Below are 26,078 nucleotides of genomic sequence, written 5' to 3' on the forward strand. Positions count from 1 at the left end.
CCCTTTCAGCCCTGATGTCTATGAAATTCCTAAAATTAATTGGAAAAAACACATTGAGCGCACAAAAGCTGCTCCACTTGCCTTGGCATTTTTGGTTTTGGATTGTTATGGACTTTTTTCCTCCCTCTTTAAGCAGAACCTTCGTTAAATCATGACCTTGCATACAAGAAAAAAGATTTTTTTTTATTTATTTATTCTTACAAATATGAGCTATAATAATCTTTTTCTGTGTGAAGCCATTCTTAGAATATCAGTGACTTCCAAATAAGAAACAAATCTTGTTTTCGAAGGCAGACTGCATAGGGAAAAGATTTTTTTTGCTGGCACGATAGGTGGCAATAGCCATTTCAAGGAAGTTAAACATTAGAAAGGTAATAGTAGTAAGGGAAAACCAAGTATTTATACTACAAACAAGATAAACATCCCATTTGTGTTGCAGGTAACTAATTTGCGTTTACAATTTGGGCTTGCTTCAGTTGCTCCAAAACCACAGGTGTCACTGCTGAATAAATGTTTCATTGGCATATCCTACACTATGGTGGCAGTTTGGATAGGAGGGAATTCCAAGGCCACCACACGGTGTAATGAATAAACAAAAGTATGTCTAGCCTGCACACAGTGGAAAATCTCAATGAAATGGCAAAACCAGTTTTAACAGTTGTAAAAGCTGATTTCCCCCTGCCCCAGTAGAGTCAGTCTCTTATAATGAATTGCCTGTGTAGTCTCAGATGACTTTAACGATGTGGTAGTCATTATTCCCAGATCCTACTGCTTGAGGTCACATGATGGATATCTGCGCAGGGGATAGATTTAGTTCTCAAATAAAATACCTTGTTACTATGTAGAGGGGCAGCAGTACTGCTCTCTGCTACTCTGACATATAGTTCAATTTCATGTATGCTAGCAACTAGATTCTTACTTCCACAATCTTCTTGCATTGTGGTGTCAAGGATCTGGTGGATGTAGTGATACAATCTATGCCAGTGTCTTAAAGCAATGTAATCAGTGTAGTGGTTAGATTAAAGAAAGGATGTCAAATATCTTTATAAACAAACTTGTTTTTTTCCTGAGTCAGCATCTCAGTCTGGCCTGTTCAAGAGAAGATGGCAAACTGACTTTAATTTTGACACTCTATAATGCAAAGCAAATGTGAGCCTCAGGCTTCCCTTAACCCCCTGTGGGTAGTTTAAATAACTTCCAATCCCATAATTAAAGGCTAACCCAAGTTCTGAATCAAGGAACATTGAATTTGCAAGACTTGCAGAATGTAACTCAGGACATGCTTTCATTGATGCGGAGAGTGGCTGTGAGTGCTGAGAGAGACGAGAATTTGTTGTTCTCCAAGGACAAAGAATTGGCTAAAGATGGTGCTTTCAGCCCTGTCTAACTATGTTGATTCCCCCAAATGTTCCAAAAGACCTTACATACATAAAGAACAAACTCTGGGGTGGAGCAGTGGGTGAAGTTCAGCATTTGACAGTGGCTTAAAAAATAAAAACAAAAGGGGTTAAGTTTTTTAATCTTTTTTTTTTTTTTTTGTAACTGGTTATTGGCTAGTAAACTTTGACAAAGTGCTTTACCAATAGATAGCCCCTGTGTGTTTCTCGAATATATTGGTGTGTTGGAGTAAGCCTGCACAGATGACTTGTTTCCTACTTAGACTTCCAAAAAAAGGTACTGTGGCTAGTACGACCTTCCCATGCCCTCTGACAGTTGACCAAACATTATACCTGTAAGCCACGTTTTTTTCCCCTGCCTTACATCTGAGCATGTAACTGAATACTACACATGTCAAAATAGTCCTCCAGATGGTGCTTCTGGAGCAGGAAGCATTTCAAATGCTGCTGACTACAGGATGTAGGCCTGTAATGTTTGTTTCTCTGTTCCTAAGTCTCTGGTTTGATTACGGTGAGACATAGGTAGATTCTTGCACCGAGGGGATGTGTCCGCATGAGGTGCTTTATGTGCAGTAAAGCATCACCATCTACATGTGCGCAGCAATTACTGCACAGTAAATTAGTCTAATGTGTGGTTTGCTAGTACCTATAGATACAGACTAACCAAACATTAGGTACTGTGCATTAACGTATGTGTTGACAGCTGAGGAGCTGCCTGCCAACTCTATGTGCTGATGTGCAGGGGGCGGGGGGTTGTATGGATTCATGGACGGTTACGTGCCCCCTGCAGATTGGGTCACAGGGCTGGCAAGCAGCTGTCCAGACCCCCCAGGAGCTCAGGCCAGACCTTCATGCTGGTACCCAGGGGAGCCTTGAGCTCCCCCTTCACTGTTGTAGAGGGACAAAGCAGGGTAAGAGAAACTCTGCTCTGAAGTGCTCTCACTGGGAGCAAATTTGCTCCTAATGGGCACACACATAGGTGTGTCCCCAGGGAAGGTTTACTGAGCCTTATTTAACTGCACTGTAAGCCTAAGGTGCATTAATAGCATGTGTGGATGTGCCCAGGGTGTAGGGTTAAACAGCTGGGGGTCAGATTTTTTTAGTTTTTAAAGGTAATTTAGCACCTACAGATACCACTGAGACTTCTGAAAATGTCACTAGATGCCACTTCCTATTTTGAAGTGCTAACATACTTCTAAAAATGAGAGTGAAGTACATAAAGGGAGGTATTTAACAGGCTTTTCAAACAAGCATTCCACATATTTAGGTTCTTAAATACTCTTTAAAAATCTGGGCCTTAATCCATAGGAATTGGTTTAGGTCAAGTTCATCAGATTGAGATGGGCAGTATATACGTAGCATATAGTAAAAACTGTAAGTTTAGTTCAATTATAAACCACATGGCCATTCCCACTCAGTACTACAAGTTAATGCAAATGTGTTTTTTGAACAGCTTTTCTGAGCTTTATGGTTGCTTAGCTTTTGTTGAATAAGGGCAGTGAATTACAATAAGTAATTCTTTTAGTAATAAATAAGCAATAGCAAAATAAAGGATTATATGAAGCTACTACAAAGCTTTGAAAAGGCCAGGGAGAAAAATGCCTAAGGTTGAAAAGGACATGCACACAATCAATGTGTTTCTGTTCTTAGAAAGCAGGGGTCAGCCAGATTTAATACGTACTCGAAAAGATGTGGATGCTTTACTGAGCTGCTGCAGTCAAACTTGGGCTGCAAGCATCTATACCTAGAACTCTAAGTTCTGAGTACTTCTGAAATTACATGGGATTTGTGTAGTGCTTGGATTAAGCTGATGAAATACAGAATTATGCAAGTAATATGTGTCAGTCATTGTGACCCTACTTAACCCTGCTAGGGGTTGTCAGTTATGACCCAGGACCAAATGTTCTGGTTCCACATGCTGTAGAAATGTGTTTGGAGAAAAGATTGCTTAAGGAATAGAGACATCGAGCAAAGATAGGACTGTCAGAAGGTAGCAGAAAACTGTTTTTGAAAGGGACCCAATATTCCACATTATATTGCAAGGTGGCAGTGTATGGACAGCATGGTCCTTTCCCTTCAGGAAGATCTGGACTAGAGACTCAACCTAGCTGTGCAACACCCTGCGACAAAATCAAAGCAAAATTCTTGCTTTCTTTCCTTAATTATGCAAGTCAGGTCCTCTCTGGAGATGTGTCCTTTATGACCTAACAAAGATGGTCTTTGTTGAGATGAGCTCACAACAGAAGTGCAAGGTAAGAGACAGGTAGACACACAAGGACTAACAAGGTAGATCACTGAACATCACAGACTTTTGCTGTGTAATGGTTTGCTCTGCTTTTCACAGTGCTCTTCGTAGGAATCTTGCCACCTTTGGAGAGTGAGAACTGTGATCTAGGAGCATGCAAAGCTGCCCTTGCATAATTAGTGCATTTCTGTAATTAAAGGCTAGTGTTCTGCCTCTTTAGGTATCTTTTTTATTTCATTCCAAGAGAAGAGGGTTTAATTTAGTTCTAGTTTTACAGTTCTTATGCATCTCAAAGGTCAATTTTGGGTGGCAGGACAGGAGCCAGAGACCAAGAGTCAAGTTCATATTCCATATAGTCCTGTACATTGGAATTCTTGCAGTCATTCCTTGTGTTGATTTTACTCTTCTTTGCACCAATATCTACTCTTCTAGATACAGAATGGCAGAGCTGGATCAATGATGGCCATTGTTATTATTTTTTTGTCAGATAAAATGAGTCTTTTACTTTTCAACCTTTTTAACTTGCTTGGTAATTAATATTACTTTGTCTCTGCAACGTTTCTCCTTAAAGCTGTTAAACTTTGTCTGCAGTTACAAGAAATCCTTAACGCCAATTCACAAATGATTTTGCTCATGAAGATCCAAAACAGGGTGAGTGAGTGGGTGTTGCTTGGCTATGGAGTCAACTGGAGTTACAGTCAAAGATGTGGGGGCTGGGTCGCAAGTTTGAGGCCATAGCAGAAGCGCTTACCGTGCGGCCTTGTCAGATTCTAACAAATCTGTGAATTCTGCTCAAGAATGTGAGAAGGAAGTCAGAGGTGCTGCAGCATTGTGCAAAAGCTGCTGTTAAATTGTACAATAGTGCCAAGTAACAGCAGTTTCAAGTTAGTGTCTAATTGTTGAAGGTGAGACCCTGTTTAACCACGGCCTACCAGCTAGAGTGCTGTTTGTTGGGTCTCCCATGTCCACAGTCTTCTTGATTGGGAATGGAAGGATTATATACTGGAGCTGCTGTGAAAGGAGTTGCTAATCAATCACCATACCAAAAATCATCAAACTGGTGATGAGATAATGTGCTGACTGCCTTTCTGGATGTAACTCTGGTACTCAGTGTCTTGTGGTACAGCAGTTAAAACAAGTAGCTTAAACATTTAACTTCTTGAACAAACTAGGTACTGAAATGTGCCATTTCTGATCCAGCCAGAGTGTCAATTTGAGATACTTCTTGCCTCCCCAGTATTTTTCTACTTTTAAGCTGTGTTTCTTAGCTTCCTTTCAAGAGCCTTTCTTGTGATATAAACAGCATTTATATAGAGCAGAATAATAATGCATATTGCATCCTGCCAAGGGAACACTTGCTTCCTCCCTTAATTAAGAAACTTTCTCATAAAGCTGCATTTTTGGCAATTATTATGTCATGCTGTGGCCAAAAGAGTATGTAAATGCTATATGCTTTGGGAACAGAATACACACTTTATAATCCGGTGCTGTTTTAGCATGCTGCTAGTGTGTTAAACTTTTAAAGTCTCGCATGAACCACAATGAAGAAGAACAAAAGTTGGCCCAGATATGTGGCATGTGCATTCATGTTTAATATCGGAATTCCTGGCATGGCCAGGGACACGTGCCAGCTTTTGCTGCACAGGCCACAGTTCAGATACTTAAGTACCATGCTAAAAATAACATGACTATTTTAGACAAGGACCCAATTAGGAAGAGAATAACTTGTAGCTCTACAGTCAGTGATCTCAAGTAGGAGACAGCTACCCAAAGAAGTACAAACAAAGTTTTCTATTCGGTTTTTGCTGGCTCAGTTTCCAATCTTGATATGACTAGCTCACTGTTTCCTTAAAACAGTTTTTTCGTAAGTAATTTTTTGTAAAAGGGAAATTAGCTTATGCCTTATTTCATATTTTGTTGCACTAGTTAATAACATTTCAAGTTATAAATCCTTCAACACTGACTTGTAAAATTCCTGGAAGGCTGGAGTGATGAGACCTCTAGCAAATAATGCTGTTCTTGGAACTGACTTTGTTTGTTGAACATGTATATAGCCAAGAAGCAGAGAAGGTGACCTGGGGAAAAGGTAACTTTTTGGCATCCTTCAGCTGTACTAAATGGTGAGAATCTTGATTTAAGTTACTGAAACATGCTGGTTTTTCCCCCACTATGTTTAGGAAGTGCAGTCAAATCAATATTTTTGCACATTTCAAACTGCTGGATTTACACATTTCAGTAATGATTTTGGCAGCTGTTGGGGGTTTGTGGTAGTTTTGGGGTGATGCTGCTTCATTTAGGTAGATTCACAGTAAAGTATGTAGGTCTTTAAAGCTTACATAACATTAGCTTCATGGAAATGGGAAAGTAAAACTACAAAATATAGCACCTGTTACCTCCAGTTGTTGAACACTTCAAAGTGTTCACTATTTATCCTCCATTTCTGTCTCTCAAACCCTACTCTCCCCTAAACCCATTCCACTTCTTCCATGCTACCACAAAATTCTGTCCAAGTTAGAAGAACTCAGTTATAAAACAGTAAATCTGAATTTGGTTATACAATGGTAAATCCGAATAACCTTTAAGAATTGGAATGGGTTTAGGGGAGTGCATGGAGGAAAAAAACTCTTGTCAGTTTTTCAGAACTTCTGTATTGTATTCTGAAGTCAGGAAAGATCATGGATCTCAGTATCATGACTTTACCATCTCAAAACTAGTACTAGTCTTATTCAAAATCAAAAATTGGTGAGAGGTGGCAAATAGAGTAGTCCCTCTTTGAAGCATGGACTATTAATCAGCAAAATGAAATACTAATTCAATATACACTGAAACTCTGTATGCAACAGTTTCAATTTACAGAAGTTTTTGTCTAGCTACATGCTTCTTTTAAAACCTTAGATTTTAGTTTATACTTCACTGTCACCCAGTCCTCCACCTGTCCCCCTTCCCCTTCCCAACCTCTCTGTTGCACTGTTCACGGGAAGAACCTGTGAATGGAAGGCATCCTAGTGGTCCACACTGGCATCTCAAGTATGTTACAAGTTGTAAGTGGCAAACTCTCATAAGAATGGAAAGGGGAAGCTGTGTTAAGTGGTTTGTTTCTATATGTCAGGTGACAGCCTGTCTGTCAATCCACAGACTACATATATTCTACCTCGCCCAAGTTTCAGCACTGTGCAGAGGATGCTGTTCAGAATGTTGCAATAGATGTCTAGTTAATGAAATTGCAGGTCTTTTCTAAGAGTGAAACTGCTTTAAACCTGTCTGCATTCAGGTGGGCAGAGACTTGAGAGATCAGGGTTTTATTCCTGCTGCTGGCTGTTTGAATGACCTCAAATTTACTTACTGCTCTGTTTCTCCATTTCCACGTTTGTTAAATGGAGGAGGAAGAGGAGATGATGATGATGATGTAGACCTCAAAGCCCTTGACCAAAGTCCATACAAAGGATTCCATTTAAGAGCTAGGTATTAATCTAGCTGATTAGATAGTCCTAATACTTGGAAGGCTTTAAGAGCTGATATTACTGTTTAGAGTATCCCCTATGAGCATTGTGTTAAGTCCTTTTCCTGTTCTCCCTAGTCAAGAACGTGGTGTCCATGAATGCTTAAAGCATCAGGGGAATGGAATCTTCTTTAGTAATCTTGCATTGTTGCTGGTAGTTGATCCTTTACCAGATATGATTAAATAGTTGAAACAACATGAAAATGCACCTTTAGCTGCTTAGAGAAATTCTGTGTTCAGACCACTGTAGGAACACTGGCACTGGCTTTTTATAAATGCCAGTGCCAAGTAGATTGCAAAGGAGATGGAGACCATTAGGGCTCTATTTGTGTCAAGTCACCTAAACTTTTAAACATGCATTATGGGGCACTGGATCTTGCTTGCAAAACACAGTTTTTAACCAATTAGTAATATCTGCAGCCTTATCTAGACTGAGATGGTTTAGTGATTACCTAGGCCAAGGTTATCCAACTGGCAGCCAGTAGGCTGCATGTGGCATGCATAGGGTTGAGTGGCCCCTGGGATCTTGTCTGACTGCAGTGCCCATTTCAAGAGCACCCAAAGGTTCCAAGCGCCCCCTGTGCTTTTTGCTCCCTGCCTCAGGGGTGGGGCACTGCAGCATGGCATTGCTGGGGGAGCTGAGTGTGCGTTATGCCCTGAGGGTAGGTACAGTACAGTACAGCACAGTACAGCCAGGGTGTCTGCATTCAGTGGCTCGTGGGACCAATGGCTTGTCCGGGTGCAGCTCCAGTTGGTGCAGTTTACAAGGTGTTCAGTCCCCAAGTACTTACAACAGGGGTTGGCAGCCCCTAGCACATATGCCAGAACGTGGCACATGAAGCCATTTTGCTTGGCTTGCCGCAACTGGCCTGGGCTTAGTAGCTGCTGCCCACTATCGAGCCTGGGCTGGAGGCTGCAAGATATGGTGCAAACAGCCTGTAGACTCCACGGTGGGCAGCAGCTGCTCAGAGTCCGGGCTGGACCCCAGTGCTGCTGTTTGCAGCCTACCTGTTGCCTGCTACAGCTGCCTAGAGGCTGTGGCAGGCAGCTGGGAACGGCTGCACTGGGCTCAGTGGTGGCTACAGCTGCACATTCACTTTGGAGCTGATGGCAGGGGAGGGGCCAGACATGTACCCTGAGGTGTGCATGCCTCTGCTGGGCATCTGCAGCAGGCAGTGGGCAGGCTGCAAACAGCTGCACCAGGCTCTGGAGCCCTGGCAGCAGTGGCTGGGGCCTGGGGCAGTGCAGCCTTGGATCCTTTCCCACGGTCTGCCCTGAGGTGCGAGTGCACCTGCTGCTAGCAACAAAGATTGGGCCCCTTGCAGCTTCCCTGCTGCCTGCTTCTGGCATGCCGGGTCAAGGTTGGGATGTTTTTGGCACTCCAGCCAAAAATGTTGCTGCCCCCAGGCTTAGAAGTGGACAGAACTGCCCAACTTAGGCTAAAAATAATAAACTTCTTTCTGTTTACCACACCAAACTAAGCACCCCCACCCCACCTGATTTTACAGGATATTTGTTCTAAATGGAAAAAAAAAAGTGACAAAATACCATAAACTGCTTTGGTCATGCTCCCCTTCAAAAAATGCTTGTTTTCCCTCTATTGGACCTTTATTCTTGGGAGTTATACAGAACAGTATTTGTCCTTTTACTACGGTGACCTCGTACTTGGGAGAATGTCTTCATTTTAAGTTTGTCATTTACTCATTGGCCAAAAGCTTCAGTTCAAGAGGCAAAATAGTGGAACTATATATAGGTTTTGATATGCCAAAGAACACTGCTCTTAGGTTAAATCCAGTGCAATCAAGTCTAGGGCCAAACTTCAGCTGAAAGCTAGAAAAATGTGAACTACTTTCCTCTCTGTCTTTCCTGTCCTTTTCTACTTTAAGCAGTCTTGACAAGGATTTGATCTGAACCTCATTTTACATCACCATCAAAATCTTTGGCTGCTCCTGGTAGAAGAAAAAAGCCAGTATTTAGGCTTGGTAGTGGTAATTTTCTGAAATGCATCTTTTTTTTTTCTGGCATGAGTTGAGATGGTTGATATCACTTCCGTACTTCTAAAATGTACATTTGACTTAGGTTCTCCAAAATACGAGGTTTTGCTGCCAAGAACCTAGACTTGCAGGAAATTGGCTTCCTTTTCAATGCATAACATTTAGAGTTTTAGATTAACAGTTTTGCAATTAATAGCATCACAGGAGGGAATAAAATTCTTTCTAAGTGTGTGTGCGCACATGCCACACAGAGGGAGAAAGAGGGGGAGAGATGTCATCACTGGAATATCTAGACCTTTATAATGTCCTTTTTGATGCATATTTTGTGGAGGATTTTTCCCTCTTCTTTAAATTCAAAATATAAAATGGTTTTGAACACTTGGATTATACAGAAAGTGATGCTTTAAGGTGCTCAAATTGGGCTGTTGCTTCAGATTTCCCTATTCCTACTTCCAGGACAGAGCACAAGGAAACCTTCAAGTATGCTTGGATGTTATTGGCTACAAATGGCTATCATTATAAATTGAATGGCGACTTGCAAAGGAGGAGGTTGCAATTCTATTTGGCGTTTGTGCTTGCTTTCTTGTTTGTTTTGCCTGCTTTGTGTGAAATGCACCTGCAAAGTGCGTGCATTAAGAGGCTTTTTCTCAAATCCTGGTCTTTCACATTCTGAAGAGAAATGGTGCTTCGAGAAGAAATACTAACGTGATGGTGGTCAGTTGAAATAATTTAAAAGGTGGATTGCACAGAAGGCAAGCAGTATTTAATGAGTACATACCATTTTTTTTGTGGGGGGGAGGGAGAAGGGAATGTGTTGCCAGTGCTGCCTCTAACTTGGTGAGGAACACACAGAGAAAGGAAGCTTTCTGCTATAGTTTTGCACCAAAAACTCCTTAGGGGTTTTTTTTCTAGAGCTTTAGAGGCATGTATCCCGAAAAAGAAACCTGAAGCTGCCAGGATGTTAAGGAGTGGGGAAAGGAGAGAAGACCAGAAAGGGATGGGGAGAGACCACTCATAGGAATGCTTTTATTAAAAAAAAAAGAAAACACAACCCCCGCAACAAACAAAACAAAACAGCCTCCCCTCCAAAAATCCTTCTAGTTGCTTTCTCTGCCTTCATGAAAGGATACTAACCCAGTCTTCAAGTTTCTCTTAAGATAGCTTCTCATGCTAGGTTAACATTTTTGCTGCTGCTTCTTTTTCTTTACCCTTCTTAATTACTTTTCTAAGTGTCCCCCCTCCTTCCCCCCCCTTGGATTTAAAGACTTTGACAGATGGTTTATGCAAAAACTTGGGAAAAGTTCCTCTATTGACAAAATGACCATATCATTGCCATCTTCCCATTGTTATGTATGTAGTTGCGTAGGCTGAGTGAGTCTGTGCGCTTCCTCAGGGCAGTGCAAGATACCTTTGTCTTTGCACCAAAGGCATACCTGACTCTGCTTATGATTTAGCAGTTTAATCTACTGCCTTTGGTCAGATAACTTCAGTGTGAATGGAAACAAATAATACTTAAATACAGATTCAAAGCTTTAATATGCATGCCTGGAAAGTTTTCCATGTGCCAGACTAGTATGATTTTTTTCCCCCTTTGATCAAATGATTGCAAAAACAGCATGCTTAATCTTCTGAGAGACTGAGGGTTTAAGTCTGCCTTTCAAAGCGGTTCGTGTCTCCTGAACTGAGAGTCTGTGGTGGACATTGAAATCTGAGCTGTCATACTTCTTTCAGGGGCTTTACACAAAGACATGCTCCTCTGGTCTTTGCTGGGTCATGTATATTACACCCTGTGTTGTGTTGCTGTTTTGCTGATCTCTAGCTCTTGAATGTGCTGATGCTGGTATGAGGATGTGACTACGTAGAAAGAGCTTTCTGCTTGCAGGCTTCTTGAATCGCCCATCTCTTAGTTCTCAGCAAAGCTCCATGGAAAAAAAGACTGCTTCTGAATAACATCTTGTTACTTGTATTTCTTAAACTTACAAGAATAGGGACATTTCAAGAGTATGGTTGAAGTCTGATACAAACACGTTCACAAATGTTTGAAAAAATGGAGGGATTGACGTGAGTTTTTTTTAAATCTTCCCTCTTGTAATTTGAATAAACAAAGTAATTCATAAAGTTGCTGAAATTAATTCTTTTTAGTTAAGGGGGAGATTGGAGGGATGACTTGAGCCCCCTCCCCCCCCCAAGAGACGGGAGCCCCCTGTAAGATTTGAAAATCATAATGTGGAGGGAGGGAGGCGGGTCTCCAATTGGATTGCTCCTTCACTTAGGTGGACTTGTTGATCAATTAATCAGTTGGGGTTTTTTTGCGGACCCCCCCAAGAGTCAAAGTGTAATTTGAGCCCTGTCTTTACTGTGGTGGCACAGCAGGCTCTGGGGTTCCAGATTACATGAAGCTCTTGTGTGGCTAAAGTGCACAAAGTATGATAAACTGTTGTGACAGAACTATTACTGTTTTGTGAATGTTGCTTTTAAATACTGATTTTAAAATTGTTGTAGCACAAAACCAATCTTTCTCCTCCATTCCTTTTCCCTCTCAGTCTCCTTAATCTAGCTCATCTTCCAGGTTCATTTAAAAATAACCATTCTTTTCTAGCGTACCTCTTCTATGGCAGTAACCTCATAGCATTGGGGTGGGCAATTATTTCAGCTAGAGGGCTGCTTAATGAGTTGTGAGCTGTCAAGCGCTGCAAGGATATGTTGGGGGGGTGTATATGTAGGAGGGTTGTCGGGGGGGTGGGAGGGAGGGTATGGGGCCCCCACACATACACCCCATGTGGCAGAGGTCCCACAACCAGTGGTAGCAGCACGCGACGGGTCCTTGGGTACTTATGGCTTGCATATGCGCAGCTGCTCAGTGGTGTGGGGCAGTACCAAGAGCTCCATATGGCAACAAGGAGTGGAGCCAAGCTGGCCCCTATCTATCATGCAGGGGTCCCCATGGGTCACATGCAGCTCCCAGGACTTGTGCACCACTGGCAGGAAGCCCCGCATGATGGAACCGGCAGCCTGGCCCCACTCTCTGCTGCCACATGAAGCTCCTGGGACTCCTCCAGAAAGCAGGGAGTTGAACTCCTTTCCCCTTCCAGTGGAGTCCTGGGAGCTGCACATGGCAGCAGGGAGTGGGGAAGGGAAGTGGCTCCATTGTATGGGGCTTCCCCCCAGGGGTGCGTGAGTCCTAGGAGCTGCATATGAGTCATGGGGAGTAGAAGTGCACTGATATATCGTCCATATCATATCAGCACTGACTAAAAGGAAAATTTGAAATTATTGACTATTGGCTTTTTTTGGCTGATGTGGCTGATTAATGTCATTGCTAAATGCCTTGTACATGTGCATGGCCACAGCATACATGTGGCCAGGAATGCAGCTTGGCAGCTTGCAGAGCAGCATCTGGCCAGTAAGTGTGTGTGTGTGTGGGGAGAGAAGGAGCATGGGGGGGGGGGGCAGATCGAGGCTCCCATGGTGAGGGGTAAGGTAGGCGTGGGATGGAGCCAGGGGTGGGGGGTGGTTGGCAGCTCCCACTGTTGTGTGCGTCCGTGGTGGAAGCATGGGGGGCATGTGCCCCTGTCATTTTGTGTGTGGGGCAAAGGCAGGCTGCCTGCTGCTGGGCTGGGTGTTGTGCTGGCCTTTTCTCGGTGGGTGGGCTGGGACGGGGCTGTGCTTAGGGTGGGTGGCAGCAGTGCTGCGAGGGAGCTTATGGTGGGGGCTGTGGTTAATTTTGGAGTGGCTGTAGCCTACCCCATAGCCCCTGCCTTGGCTCAACCCCCCTGTCAGGAAGAGACTGGCACAGCTCTAGCCCCTCGCCCTAATCCTGCACACAGATTCAGGGGCATGTGCCACCCATGTCTCCCCCAGGGATGCACACAGTGGCGAGAGCTGCCTCTCCTGCCTCCTGGATGACCTGCCCAGGGCAATATCCCACACCTCACCCTGGCTGGGCAGCATCTACCCCTGCCCCACTCCCTCCTTCACCTTGGAGGCCTCAATCTGGCCCCCCCGTGCCCCTTCCCTCATCCATGCCCCTTTTCCCCCCTTCACCCCCCCCCGGATTACCTGCTGGATGCTACTGTCCAAGCTGCCAGGCTACATATCGACAATTGAATGATATGGCTGGTTAATCGACCATTGGTATTGGCAAAAAATTCTTTATCGGTGCACCCTGAGGAACCCCGCACAATAGAAGCAGGCTGGCCTAGCTCCACCCCTCGCTGCCATGTGCAGCTCCCGAAACTGGCTGGAGCCTCTGGCAGTGGGCTCTCTGTGTCATAGGGGGGCATATGGGGGATCCCCATACCCTGTTATCTTCCCTCACACCCTACGCCCTCACAGCCACACTCTCCCTGCCCAAGCTATGTGCTTCTGCTGTCTTGCCAGGTGCCGGCTCTAGGCTTCACACTTCTGTTTAGCTGCAGCTTCCCACCTGCCTGCTGCCAGTTCCCTACCTTCTGCCCAGAGCAAGCACTGCAATAGGGACACGAGGAGGAGCTGCTGGAGGCTGGGCGGTTGCAGGAGTGGCCCCACCTGGAAGCTGTGCATGTTGGCTGGGGGTACAGTTAATTGGTGGGCACCTGTGGAATGGATGAAAATGCATGGCAGATAGGATTCAGCCCACGAGCTGTATTTTGCCTGTCCATGTCATGGCACCTCCTGCAGAGTCATGCCGGCTAAACTTTTGAGCTTTTACAAAACCTATATTGTACGAATTAAAAGGTTTTGGGCTGATTGATTTAGGTTGATGTGCATGTCCTCCTGAAGCGGTGTGTGTTAAATGCATATACAGTATTTCAGTTGAACTGAGGTAGAACACGTATTTTAAAAATAAAATTTAAGTTTCCTTGTGAGAACAAAACGTAAACTTCTGAGGAGTGAAAGTTTAGATGGTTTTGGCTGAGTTTCTTGTCTGCGTGTGTAAAGATTTAGTTTTTTATGGATGTCCTAGCAGCTGTACTAACAGGTCATCATGCCACACCATAATAAAAAAGCATTGTTAGAAGTTTGAGAGTCCTTTCTAATCTAAGTAGTGTATGATTTTAGTTCTAAACTTTTAAGAATAATTGGTATAGATAAATCAGTGTGCCATTTTAACTCAAAGTAATAGCCTGCTGAGTAGTAAATTTTATTTATTTATTATATTTATATTGCAGTGTTTCTTTAAACAAATTTTTATTTTTTTTAAGTGTTGCCTTTGCCTATTCCAAATTTTCCTTTTGTAAGAGAGAACCTCATAATTTATTCTGTGGTGCTATTAAGACTCCTTCCCACCCCCCACTTTAAATATTACTTGTTTCCTTCAAATAATCACTGTACTCTGAATTAGGTAGTTCAGGGGTCAGCAACCTACAGCCTGCAAGCCAGATCCAGCCTGTGCAGGTCTTACCTAGTCAGCCAGCAGCATAGGAGATCAGCAGCACACAGGTCAGCCTGGTGTGGTCCCTTTTCCATTCTGTGCTGTGCCACCAATCCCCTCTGCAGCCCTCTCTGTTGTGGATAGGAATCAGTGGTTGTAGTGGTGGCTTGTGGCAGCAGACAACCTGAGGGTTGCTGTGGAGGGAACACTGGCCTGTGGAGGGAGCAGCAGGCGGTATTGGCTGCAGCAGTAGCCAGGTTGCAATCAGCAGCCTACCACTCGCAAAAGGTCCTTGGCCTCTGGAGAAGTCCACTTTAGTTTTTTTTATAACTTTTGAGCTTCAGACTTTTTAACTAGTGTTTAAACTTCCAGCTTTCCATTTTATGCGAGGGGATGGAGGGGACATGTTAACATTTAAATGAAATTGGAATGAAAAAGCAGTCCCTGCCCTAGAAGGAAGTATGAGCTGGCTATCAGCAACTTGCACTCTTTGGAATGAAGGGAGCAAAGTCAGTTCCAAGAGCCTGTCACTGACAGTGCTTTGCCACCTCCTAGAAGGCAGATGGCTCAAGAATTGCATCGGAGCTTGACTGCTGAAGAAGAGCATGGAGATAAAGGATTTTCAGTGGTTGGTTTCCACTCAAATTGGCTTCAAGCTGAAATTCCAGCTAAGGAGAGAGACTTATGTGGAACTTCACACCCTCTGTGTGGCAACAACTGGCCTTGAGGCAGCAAGCTGTTAAGTTCTAGCGTTCTGTTTAAAGAAGCAGTCCACTATTTAAACAAAAAAACTTGGTCTTGAGGGGGGGTAGTGGCAGTAAGCCCCTTTTTCCTGGGACTGCATCTGATGGGTGGAGGTTGGTCAGACATCTGCAGGGTGCTCTAAGGCAGGGTTTCTCAACCTTTTTGTACTGGGACTCATTGATGGCTTGTCCTGACCAACACCCCCCTGGCCTTGCTGGGACCCCTCACTCTCTTGACCCGCAGTCCTCTGCACACCTCAGCCTGGCTAGAGGGGGCCCCCAGCTGCCCCTATCACACTTGGGCTAGAGTGCAAGCATTGAATGCTGCCCCTATCCTGCCCTCCAACCAAAGAGTGGTTTGAGTGCCGCTAGCCCAGGCACATGGTTCCCCACCATGAAGTACTACTCCCAGCTCCCTTCCCTTGCTGAGGGGCCAGGCGCCCCTCCGCCCCCCGCTCCCTCTGTCCTGCCACAGCCTGTGCCCAGCCACCTTCCCCAGTGTGAGCAGGCAACCATACACCCCTTTTCCCCCTGCTCCATCCCTTGGGACAGGCCTCTGGACCTCCAACCCCCACTCCCCACTTACCTACATCCAGTGGCTGGGGCTGTTCCCACAGCCTGGCCTCACTATATGCTGGCCACATGTGTCCGTGCACACAGATGTACATGCACCCACTGCCTCCAATCATCCCAAGCAGCCCCTTGCAGGCTGGAATGCTGCCAGCCTGCAAGGGGAAACCCACACTTTTGTGCATTTTTCTGGGATTTGCTCGTGACCCTTTCAATATTCTTGTAACCCCCTGCTTGAGAAACACTGTTTTAAGGGGTATTTCCAGCAGGACAATAGCACTGGCTTGGAGAAGAAGCACACTCCTAGGTAGGAATGTGTGAAGCTACTGGTAGCATTTCCTTAATTGGTCTGGCCAGTTTGAACAGAGAAACTTTTCTTTAGCTAGGTGATACTACTGAAGACGAAAACTTTTATGAGAATCAGTCTACTTTCCTCTTCTGCCATTATTTCATAGATTTTATGGTCGGAAGGGACCTATGAGATCATTGAGTCCAACCCCCCTGCCCTGAGCAGGAAAGACTTCTGGGGTCAGATGACCCCAGCCAGGTGTCTGTCCAATCTCCTTTTAAATGCCTCCAAGGAAGCAGACAGTAGCACATCCCTTGGAAGCGTATTCCACATTTTGGCAACCTTTGCTGTAAAGAATTTTTTCCTGATGTCTAGTCTTAATTTGCTGTCCTTCAGTTTGTCGCCATTGTTTCTAGTTACCCTGATGGGTGTCATGGTAAACATTGTATCCCCTGTTTTCTGCTGTCCCCCCATTGATGAGTTTGTAGTTGGCCACAAGATCACCTCTCAGCCTTCTCTTGTGCAGGCTGAAGTGGTTCAGGTCCCTCAATCTGTCCTCATAGGGTTTTTTCTGTAGGCCTTTAAGGAGATGGGTGGCCCTCCTCTGAACCCTTTCCAGGTTATCTACATTCCTCCTAAAGTGCGGCACCCAAAACTGGACACACTACTCCAGCTGCAGCCTGACCAGTGCCACATAGAGGGGAAGTATCATCTCCCTAGATCTGTTTGTGGTGCACGTACTTATGCAAGAAAGAGTGTGGTTAGCTTTACTTATTACTTCATCACACTGGTGACTCATGTTCATTTTGGAATCGCCTATGACTCTGAGATCCCTTTCCGCAGTTGTGCTACTTAGAGTGGTACCTCCCAGGCTGTAAGAGTGTTCATGATTCTTCCTCCCCAGGTGCAACACATGACACTTATCCTTGTTAAACTGCATCCTATTCTGTTCCACCCACTTCCCTAGCCTGTCCAAATCTGCCTGGATTCGCTCCCTGCCCTGTAGTTTTGTGTACCTCCCCCCATAGTTTGGTGTCATCTGCAAACTTGGACAGGGTGCTTTCTACTCCCTTGTCCAAGTCACTAATGAAGCTATTGAATAGACAGAGCCTTGTGGGACTCTGCTCCCCGCATTTCTCCAGGTAGAAGCTGACTTGTCCACCATCGCTCTTTGGGTGTGTCCCATAATCCAATTTTTCACACACTGGACTGTGTAATAATCTACGTTGCAAATGTTTAGTTTATTTAAAAGAAATGGGTGTGACACTGTGTCAAAGGCCTTTTTAAAATCTAAGTAAATAACATGTACCTCTGTTCCTTCATCCAAGGATTTTGTGACCTGGGTGTAAAAAGAAACCAGGTTAGTGAGGCAGGATCTGCCTGCTATGAACCCATGCTGGTTGCCCCTTATTTTACTCACTGGTCTCCCACAAATGTGGTCCTTAACCAAGATTTCCTTGGTAATCTGCCCTGCAGTCGTGTGAACAGTTAACTGGAAAATTCAACTGTGTTAAAGAAAAGAAAAATAAAACCCACAGATTAATTACTCAGATTAAGAAAACCAGACTTAAGGGTGCTCATGCAAACTTAATCTTCTGTTAGTAGCACTTCTGTCCTGCACACTAGATTGGGAAGAGGGCAGCTGGGTCTGGGACTGGTGTGAAATTTAAAGATCTTACGCACCCAGTGTCATATTAAGGAAGGCTTTTAAAGATTGATTTGCATTTAATCCCACCTTGGTAATTGGCTGCTTGATGAGTATTTGCCCTGCTAAAAGCTATAGCCCAGGTGTGGGTAAAATACAGCCTGTGGGTTGTATCCAATCCATGGGGCAGCTTTGTTTGGCCTGTGGATTGTCCCTTGGTTTCACTTGGTCTAGGTGCTGCCCAGCACTGGCACATCCTGCAGCCCCCTGGCCCAAGCCCTGCAGTACCAGCGGGGACCTGTGCGTGCAACCATAACCCAGTGTGCCCCATGCCTGCTCCAGACTCACCAGTCTGAAGCTGCCAAGCTGAAAGTGTTGCTTGGCATGAGGGAAAAGCAGCCCCTTCCCCTCACTTTTGGTGGGCAGTTCTTGATGTAGCTGCCCAGAGCCCGTGCCACCCTGGGCTACCCTGTGTCTTCACTGCCATCACTGCCACCTCTGAGCTGCCCTGTGACAGTGCAGAGCAGCCACAGGGCAGCCTGGGTGGTGATGACAGTGGTGGAGATGCAGGACAGCCTGGTGCTACAGCAAGAACTGCCTGGCAGTGGTGAGGGGAAGGGGCTGCTTTTCCCTCACACTGAACAAGTTTCTGCCTGGAAATCTGGAGCAAGCACATGGCATGCCAGGTTGAGGCTGCATGTGCAGATCCCCACCAGTACTGTGGGGTTGGGGCCAGTGGCGGTTGCAGCTGGAAGGAGCCACTGCCTCCTGGGCTGCCTAGAAAGACAGTCCAGCTGTGGAGCTGCCTCAGCCCTGATTGCCATGGCAAGGTGGTGAGGAGCAGGCTTGGGCTGGGCCTGCACACTTGCTGGTAGTGGGGAGGCGCCACAGGGTGTGTGAGCTCTGGCTGTGCGGGCAGGGCCTACATGGGGGGGCTCCCCTGCACACCCTACTGTACCCTCAATCCCTCTCCCACAAACCCTACAGTTGCTCACTTCTTTGCACACAATCACATATGCCACAAATACTGTACTCACCTGCACCCTTCCACACCTCCCCACACATGCGTGCTTCTGGGAAGAGCCCCGTTCCCTGCTACATGCATAAATCCACACACCCCCAGCCACCCTCCCCTTCCATACGCCTTAAATTCTCCCACAAACCCCATATCCACCTACCTACACCCACCCACACCCCCCATATAAAAAAGTAGGACTTCATTCTCATTTTGAGCTATTTTGTAATCACTTCTCTATTCACTATGCAAATGCATATAAATCAGGACAACATTTTTTTTTTTAAATAAAATTAAATTATGTTATTGTGGATGTTTAATTTTTAATATATAATCTGTGTGTGTTTTCTGGTTCTAAAATGGCAAACTCCCTTCCCCAAAAGGAGTACTTCCAGGGGCATGGGGACTTCTGGTGACAAAGTTCAGGGGTTAGGGGCCAGGACTTCCAGTCCCAAGATGGTGACCAGGGGGTGGGGCCACTCTTGCAGCTCTTGACAGCTCACCAAATCTCGTTAAGCAGCCCTCCAACCAAAATAATTGCCCATGTTTGCTATAGCTCACTTGTAATTTATAGGGGTGCACTGATAGAGATTTTGGGGGACAATAGTGATAGCCGATATTTAAGGAGGCATATTGGCTGATACTGATCCAATATCCGATGCAGCTGCCTCCAGCTGGTCAGTGTGGTGTGGGGGGAGGGGTGGGGAAGAGGCATGGAGGGGGCAGATCAACACCCCCTGCAGTGAGGGAGGGAGGGTGCAGGGGCAATCGCTGCCTAGGAGGGCGGGGGCATGGGACAAAGCCGTGGCTTATAGTGGAGGGCGGCTCCCACCACTGCTTGCACCCTTGAAGGGGGAGGGTAGAGGTGTGCCCCCCAGATCTGTGCGGAGTAGTGTGGACTGGAGCCAGTGCTGCACAGTTCTTCTTGGCAGGGCCTGGGCTTGGAGTGGGCGCGGTTTCAGCATGTGGGGAGAGGCAGGACATGGAGCCAGGCTGCACCTTGTGGTGCAGGGCTGGGAGCAGAGCTGCAGCAAAATTTGGGAGGAGCTACAGCCACCCTAATGCCTGCTGCAAGCCCAGCCCCTACCAAGAAGAGCTCCATGCAGTGCTGGCTCCAGCCTCCTTCCCATGCAGATCTGGGGGCCATACACCCTCCCCGGGTGCAAGCAGCTGCATGAGCCACCTGCCCCCCCATGAGCCGTGCCTCTGTCTTGTGTCCCCACCCCACCCTGGGCAGGGCCTGCCTCTGTCACCGCTCTCCCTCACTGTGGGGGTGTTGATCTGTCTCCTCACACCTCTTCCCTCTCCCCACCCCTTCTGACTTACCAGCTGGAGGCAGCTCTCCATGCTCCTAGCTCTGCTCCACTCCGCTCCATGCTGCACTGCAGCTGTGTGCAGCTTGGGCATTTATCAGCCAAATTATCGGCCCCATCGGGCTGATATCCAATACAGCAAATTTTATTTATATCAGTACCTATTTAATATCGGACCAATGTATCAGTGCATCTCTAGTAATTTAGAGCAGGTATTCATGGAATAAGAAATAAAGGGAGATTGATATAATCCTAATTGAGAAGGGAGAATATGCTGTGTTGAGCTGCATGGCTGCACAATGGCATACACCAGGGAAATATAAAGATGGTCGTGTCTCCTTTCCTTTTCACTTATAAGCAAGTGCTTGAGTCATAAGATGGGAAGTATGAGAGTAAGTTTCATTTCTGACTGAGGATATCTGGACTTCAAGTCAGAGAAAGTTTGAAACCAAATTTAAACATATAACAAGCCTCCAAAAAGAGACTGATAACTTCTTAAAGGAGTACCTTATCAGTGCCTTCAAATGGGCTTATAGAATGATTCAGCTTGATAATAGCCACTTTATTAGAACTCTCTAACTTTTATTGTATGAAAAATCAAGCATACATATTTGCAGAGTACTATAACAGATTCTCTACCCCCAGGCCTGCTTTGTAAAGATATGAGCAAATGGACTTCAATCACTTTAGAAGGGAAGGGAGGACAGTTGTTTGGGAGTGCTCAATAATACAACTGTCTTCATGGTCCTTTAGGACCATTTAGCTAATTCTGACCCTGAATGAAATAGGGTTATAGTTGAAGGAGTTTTGGTATGCTTCTCACAAATACTTACTGTTTCAGTGCCTTGTTCTTTTCCAGTTCCCTATCTCAAATTGTTTGCAATGATAAATTGATGAAATGTCTTCAGTGTAGTTTCTGACAGCTTGTTTATACTCTACAGGTGCCGTGAAGCAGTAGAAGTAATTTGAAGAAAAATTGAAAGAACAAATGGCTTTAGCTGGCTGCCCAGACTCCTTTCTACATCTTCCATACCGGCTTGTAAGTCTAAAACTGTTTAACATTATATTGTAGTGCTATGGTGGAGGTGGGTGGGGGTGGTGATCTTAAACCCTCTGATTTAAGATACAGATTTAGCTACTTTCTAGAAATACTTTCAGTGTGATTATATGTTGCTGGCAGGGATTTCCATCATCATTCATGGACCAGTCTCAGTCTCTAATACAGATAAACCAGGAGAGGCCAACCTACGGCATGAGTGCCACAAATGGCACAAGGAGCCTCTGCTTGCATGTGACGTGCAAGATTGGGAAGAGGACAGGTAGCACAGTGACAGAGAGGGCAAAAAGCAGAGGAACAGACTGGGCAGGGAAAGGGGATTAAGGAAGGTGCAGGGCTAATTTGGGGCAAGCCAGGCACAAAGGTTGGCCCCCACTGCAGTAAAGATAAGGCTATTTTCAGCAAATAAAATTGGCAGTCTGGAGTTCAAAACACATTGATTTGATGGTAGGGAATATACTTTCCCAGGCCAGAACACCAGTGGAATGTGGCAATATCTCTTGCACTGAAGTGGATGATGAATATCAATTTAGCAGAAATGGGAAATGCAGGGATTGCTGTATTGGCCTGGATCGCAGGCCCATCTAGTTGTTATCTCATTTTTAAGAGTAGCTAAGACCAGATGTTTGAGAGGAAGATATAATACTCCTGTAATGGAGAACTAGACAATAATAAGCCTGAAAATGTATTTCTTCCATTCCTCAGGCAATTAGTGGTTGGCTTTTTAAAATATGCCTCTTGTGATGCCTTTAACTCTAGTGTAATGAGAGTGCAGATGAGCTCTCTGGAGCAGAGACTACTCTCTTTTGTTTTATGTAGAGTGCTTACCACAACCAAGACCAGATTGGGCTTCTTTTGAGCCCTACAGCCACACACATACTAAATTAAAAACAATAAGCATGTGGTAGCTAGTTCTTCTTGAGACCTTTTGTTTCAATATCTTTTTATAAGCAAGTTTCATAGTTCAATTTTCAGTATATGGAATTTGCTTCCACTGTCCTTGCATAAGATGTTTTCATTTTTTGGTGATAGAGGAGGGTAACCTGGAATGACTATTTGATAGCTGAACTGTCAACAGGAGTTGGCAGTAACATTTTCTAAACTCTGCTAGAGTTCAGGTAAAAATTATGCTGGGAGCTTTAGACAAATAGCAAGATTGCCCTGTAGAATCTCTTTTTCCTTTTGGCTCCAGCATTGATTTAATTCAGCTAGCTCTTCATTTCTTAACATATTCTGGATAGACTAGTCTGTGGGTATGGACAGGAATGACATTTCTAACAGAAATGCCTGTGTCCTGCTAGGACAGCATTTGTTCAGTTTCACCTGCAGGAAACATACAAATTCTAGGAGAAAGTTCTTCCTTGATTCAATATGGAAGGTCTTGCCTGTGCAAAGAATTCTTGTGAGGGCAAGAACATTTATAGGGTTCTGGTGCTGCATTCCTCCAGTCTGGAAGAGATGTGGGGAGCCATGCCTGCTTGATTCCTTCCTAGGACTGGAGAGAGTAGAGTGGCTGATGAATGCTTCCTGTGCATTCCTTGGACCAGGATGAACCTGGTCTTGTGGAGGAGAGAGGAACAGCAGTTGCAAAAGGCTCCCCATGCCTTACCCAGATGTGGGTCACTTGGTCTGGGGAACGTGTGGGAAGCAGAAGCTGCTCATCTCTTCCTGGGAACTGGGAGCAGTGGAGCAGTTGCTCCCCTGCCTTAATGAGTCCATTAAGACGATCAGCTTGGTCGGGGAACACATGGAAAACAGAGGAGAAGGGGCAGCTGCAGGCTGGAATGCCTATATACTCACTCTTGCTAGTACTTCCCCAGAAATTTGCAGCACTAGACATGAATGCCTTCCTATGGCCTGTTTTCACTGGCAAGCACTAACAAAAATGAATCTTTCAAAACAAAGTGAGTAAACTGAACCTGGACTTTAAACTAGAGAACATGATGAATAATCTGGGAAATTTGATGAGATACTCCATCAATGCAGATCTTTACTATAAAATTGGACAAAACCATATGTTCTTCTCTGTGTGTAACTCAGTGCTGAAGGTCACCATTCTCTGAAGTCTTCCTCAAGATAGCACTCATAGGGCTGAGAGGCCTGTTCTTTTCTGAGACACTTCACCCACTTTTGTCTCCAAGTCAGTGACAACAGCTGCTTTTTTTTCCTCTTTGCAAGCTTTCTGCTCTCATAGAAGTTGTCTAGTGGCTGATGATCATGTATGGATGAACAGCAGTAAAATCTAGTAGTCTTTATTGCTGGAGCTAAAGTAGAAACTTCCTTAGATTATAGCTATAACAAATTCTTAACCATAGGGACCAGCCCATAGAGGCAGGCAAATACACATTATATTACTGTGGTTTATGTGCCTACAGGGTAGGGATCTTCCTTTGAAAATGGTTTAATTCAGTGGTCACCGACCTGGGGCTTGTGACCTGTCAATCCTTGAGCCTCTTTAGGTCGATCCTTGGTTGTGGGGGACAGCTGGGCACATGGGCATGCGCACACCCGCCACCCCCAGCCCCAGCAGGTCCATCTGTGGGGGAGAGAAGGGGAGGCAGATTGACACCCCCATGGTGAGGGACTGTCCTCCTTCAGGAGCAGGGGAAGATAAGTATGGCCCCATTGGGTGGTGGGAGGATTGGAGCCTCAGGGCGACTCCTCTGGGAACATGGGGGAACTCCCTCCCCATCTCTGCGGGGGCGGAAATGGCAGAGGCAGCTGCTGCTGCACCTTGAGCCTTGCTACAGCTGGCCACGTGCGGCTCAGCTCAGTAGTGGGCACTTGTGTGGTATCGGGCCCCAGCCTGACTGGGTTTGGGACTTCCGCCACCCAGGGGCATGTGGGGGAGGGGAGGCTCCTGCTGCTGGGACAAAGCAGCTGCTGCTGCAGGTTGCCTGCTGCACAAGGGGAGGGGGCACAGCCCCCCCCCCCCCAAAGGCTCCATCGGGCTATGCCCAGCAGCAAGTGCCTCCCCCTGCACGTGTCCCTGGGTGGCAGACCAGGCCAAGAACCAAGCGTAGTGGATGCGGAGCTGCCAGGATCACAAACCTGGTTTCTCTCCTTCCCGGAGGAGCTGCTGTCTGTATGGGTACATTTTTGGTGCAAAACCTCAATACTATCGGTAGGTGTTGCAGGGGTTACTTGTCTCATGCAATCCATATTCCAGCTCTTGGTGCTCTCTTGAGCACTATTTAAAAGCTCTGCCTAATTTAGCCATAACTATAGGTTTCAGTTGACCTGGGAATATAGCTGGGCCTTTCATCTTCCATGTGATCACACCAGCAGTAATGAACACTGGAGGGAGTTCTCACTGCTCCTTTAAGAGTAACATTTTATGTACTGGGGCACAGATCCTCAGGTGGGTCCCTCAGCCATTAGGTCATATCAGTGTTCTCACTCTAACAACCTATCCCCATAACATGGTCACAATCTTTCACTAATTCTGGACAGATCTATATTAAATTAACAAGGAGAGAATAAAATATACTGTTTTATGCTGTTATTTCTACATTTTCTTTTGGCTGAGCCTTGCTTCCTTGCCTGCCCAGCAGCGGGATGCGTGTCACGGCAGAGAGATGGGGTGGGGTGGGGTGTGGGCTAGGTTGGGTGTGTGGTAGATCCCGGGGTGCCCTTTACTTCCAGAAAGTGATCTTCACCATAAAAAGGTTGGAGATCTCTGGTTTAATGAGAACTGGTTTAACTTCCTGCCCAAGTTGCCCTGTGGAGACAGAAAGCTTTTCAAGTTCTAGGATCCTTGGTACTCTTTTATTGCTGCTCCTGCATTTCCATCCACTTTGGGTACTCTTAATTCACTTTGCCTGTATTGTAAAAGTATTGCAGTGTTTCCATTCCATCACACCCAACTTACTAGATCTTCAGAAATGCCTTGTGTGTGTGGGGAAGGCTTTTATTTTCATTTCTAGCTTCTAGTTTGTCAGGGCATAGGCTGTACTTCCCAGCTTTTCTCTGCAGTCACTTAGGCCAGAACTAAGTTTTATGATGAAAGCTCAGATTCTTAATTGCTTGATTCCAGAGACTGGATCTTCAGGAGTAATGGCAAGTATTGTGAGAATCATGGAAGAGTTGACAATACTAGTAACTCAAATCTTCCTGTCTTGCATTTGGAAGCTTACACTGGTGTCTTTCTTTGCTCCCATCTCTCTGAAAATCTGTTTGTACTCTGCATTGATTCTTAGATTTTTGAATATTCTTATTCACATGAGGCTACAGAAGCAGGCAGGGCTGCTGTGGATTGGATCTTCCATGTCTGGTGGTAAAGCAACACTTCTGAACCAATATCCAGAGGGGACAGTGAAAGAGTGACTCCTATAACAGTTGTTTCAGGAAAGGTTATGTGAAACTTACTGAGCGCTAGCATTCCTGAAATTAATGATTGAACCTGTTGCAAAAATTGGCTTGGGAAAGCCATTCACAACTAATGTATCTTCTGTGGGGAATTAAGTTCTCTTTAGAAAAGGGAACATCTGTTTTTCGAATCTTCAGTTTGATTAGAAGCCTTTATTTTGATGTACAAAACTGGTTACTGAATCCGCTTCATATTGGTTTAAAGGCTAAAAAAAGGCTAGGCTGCAGTATACTGTGATTTTTTTTTTTTTAATTCTTTTTTTGCTTTTTATTTGTATTTTTCTTAGTAGAATTTAATAAATCCTCCTTAACTTACGCAAGTCAGGGGCCAAAAAACCTCATTCTTGTAGTTTCCATACACTCAGGTTTTCTTACTTTGGTACCTCAAGGTTTAGAATGAATAGAGGCACCTGGTTGTAGGTTACATGATGCCTTATCTCAGAATATTGAAATCTCTAGGTTTCCCTTATTTTCTCATCTGTTCCTTCCTTAGTTCAGAGTTTAACCAGAAGCAGCCGTCAAACCAGTTCCTGACTTTTTTTTTTTTTTTAATGTAGGTGATTGGGTGTCTGATGAGATTCCTTGCTAGC

At 45.2% G+C, this 26,078-nt stretch overlaps 1 protein-coding gene across 3 annotated transcripts in view; it reads left to right on the forward strand.

Moving 5' to 3' along the window:
• GRB10 (growth factor receptor bound protein 10) overlaps nucleotides 1–26,078 on the forward strand; it is a 185,249-nt gene that overhangs the window by 14,904 nt on the left and 144,267 nt on the right. For 2 of the 3 annotated variants that reach the window (XM_019540950.1, XM_019540941.1), the window contains one exon: nucleotides 21,005–21,102. In XM_019540950.1, coding sequence (XP_019396495.1) covers nucleotides 21,052–21,102 — 51 coding nt within the window. In that variant the 5' untranslated portion in view covers nucleotides 21,005–21,051. Of the gene's footprint in view, nucleotides 1–21,004; nucleotides 21,103–26,078 lie in introns of those variants that run through there. The other variant, XM_019540957.1, reaches the window with a different exon arrangement.

Source organism: Crocodylus porosus, unplaced genomic scaffold (genome assembly GCF_001723895.1).
Source record: "Crocodylus porosus isolate Cpor-Errol unplaced genomic scaffold, CroPor_comp1, whole genome shotgun sequence".
Taxonomy (NCBI): domain Eukaryota; kingdom Metazoa; phylum Chordata; order Crocodylia; family Crocodylidae; genus Crocodylus; species Crocodylus porosus.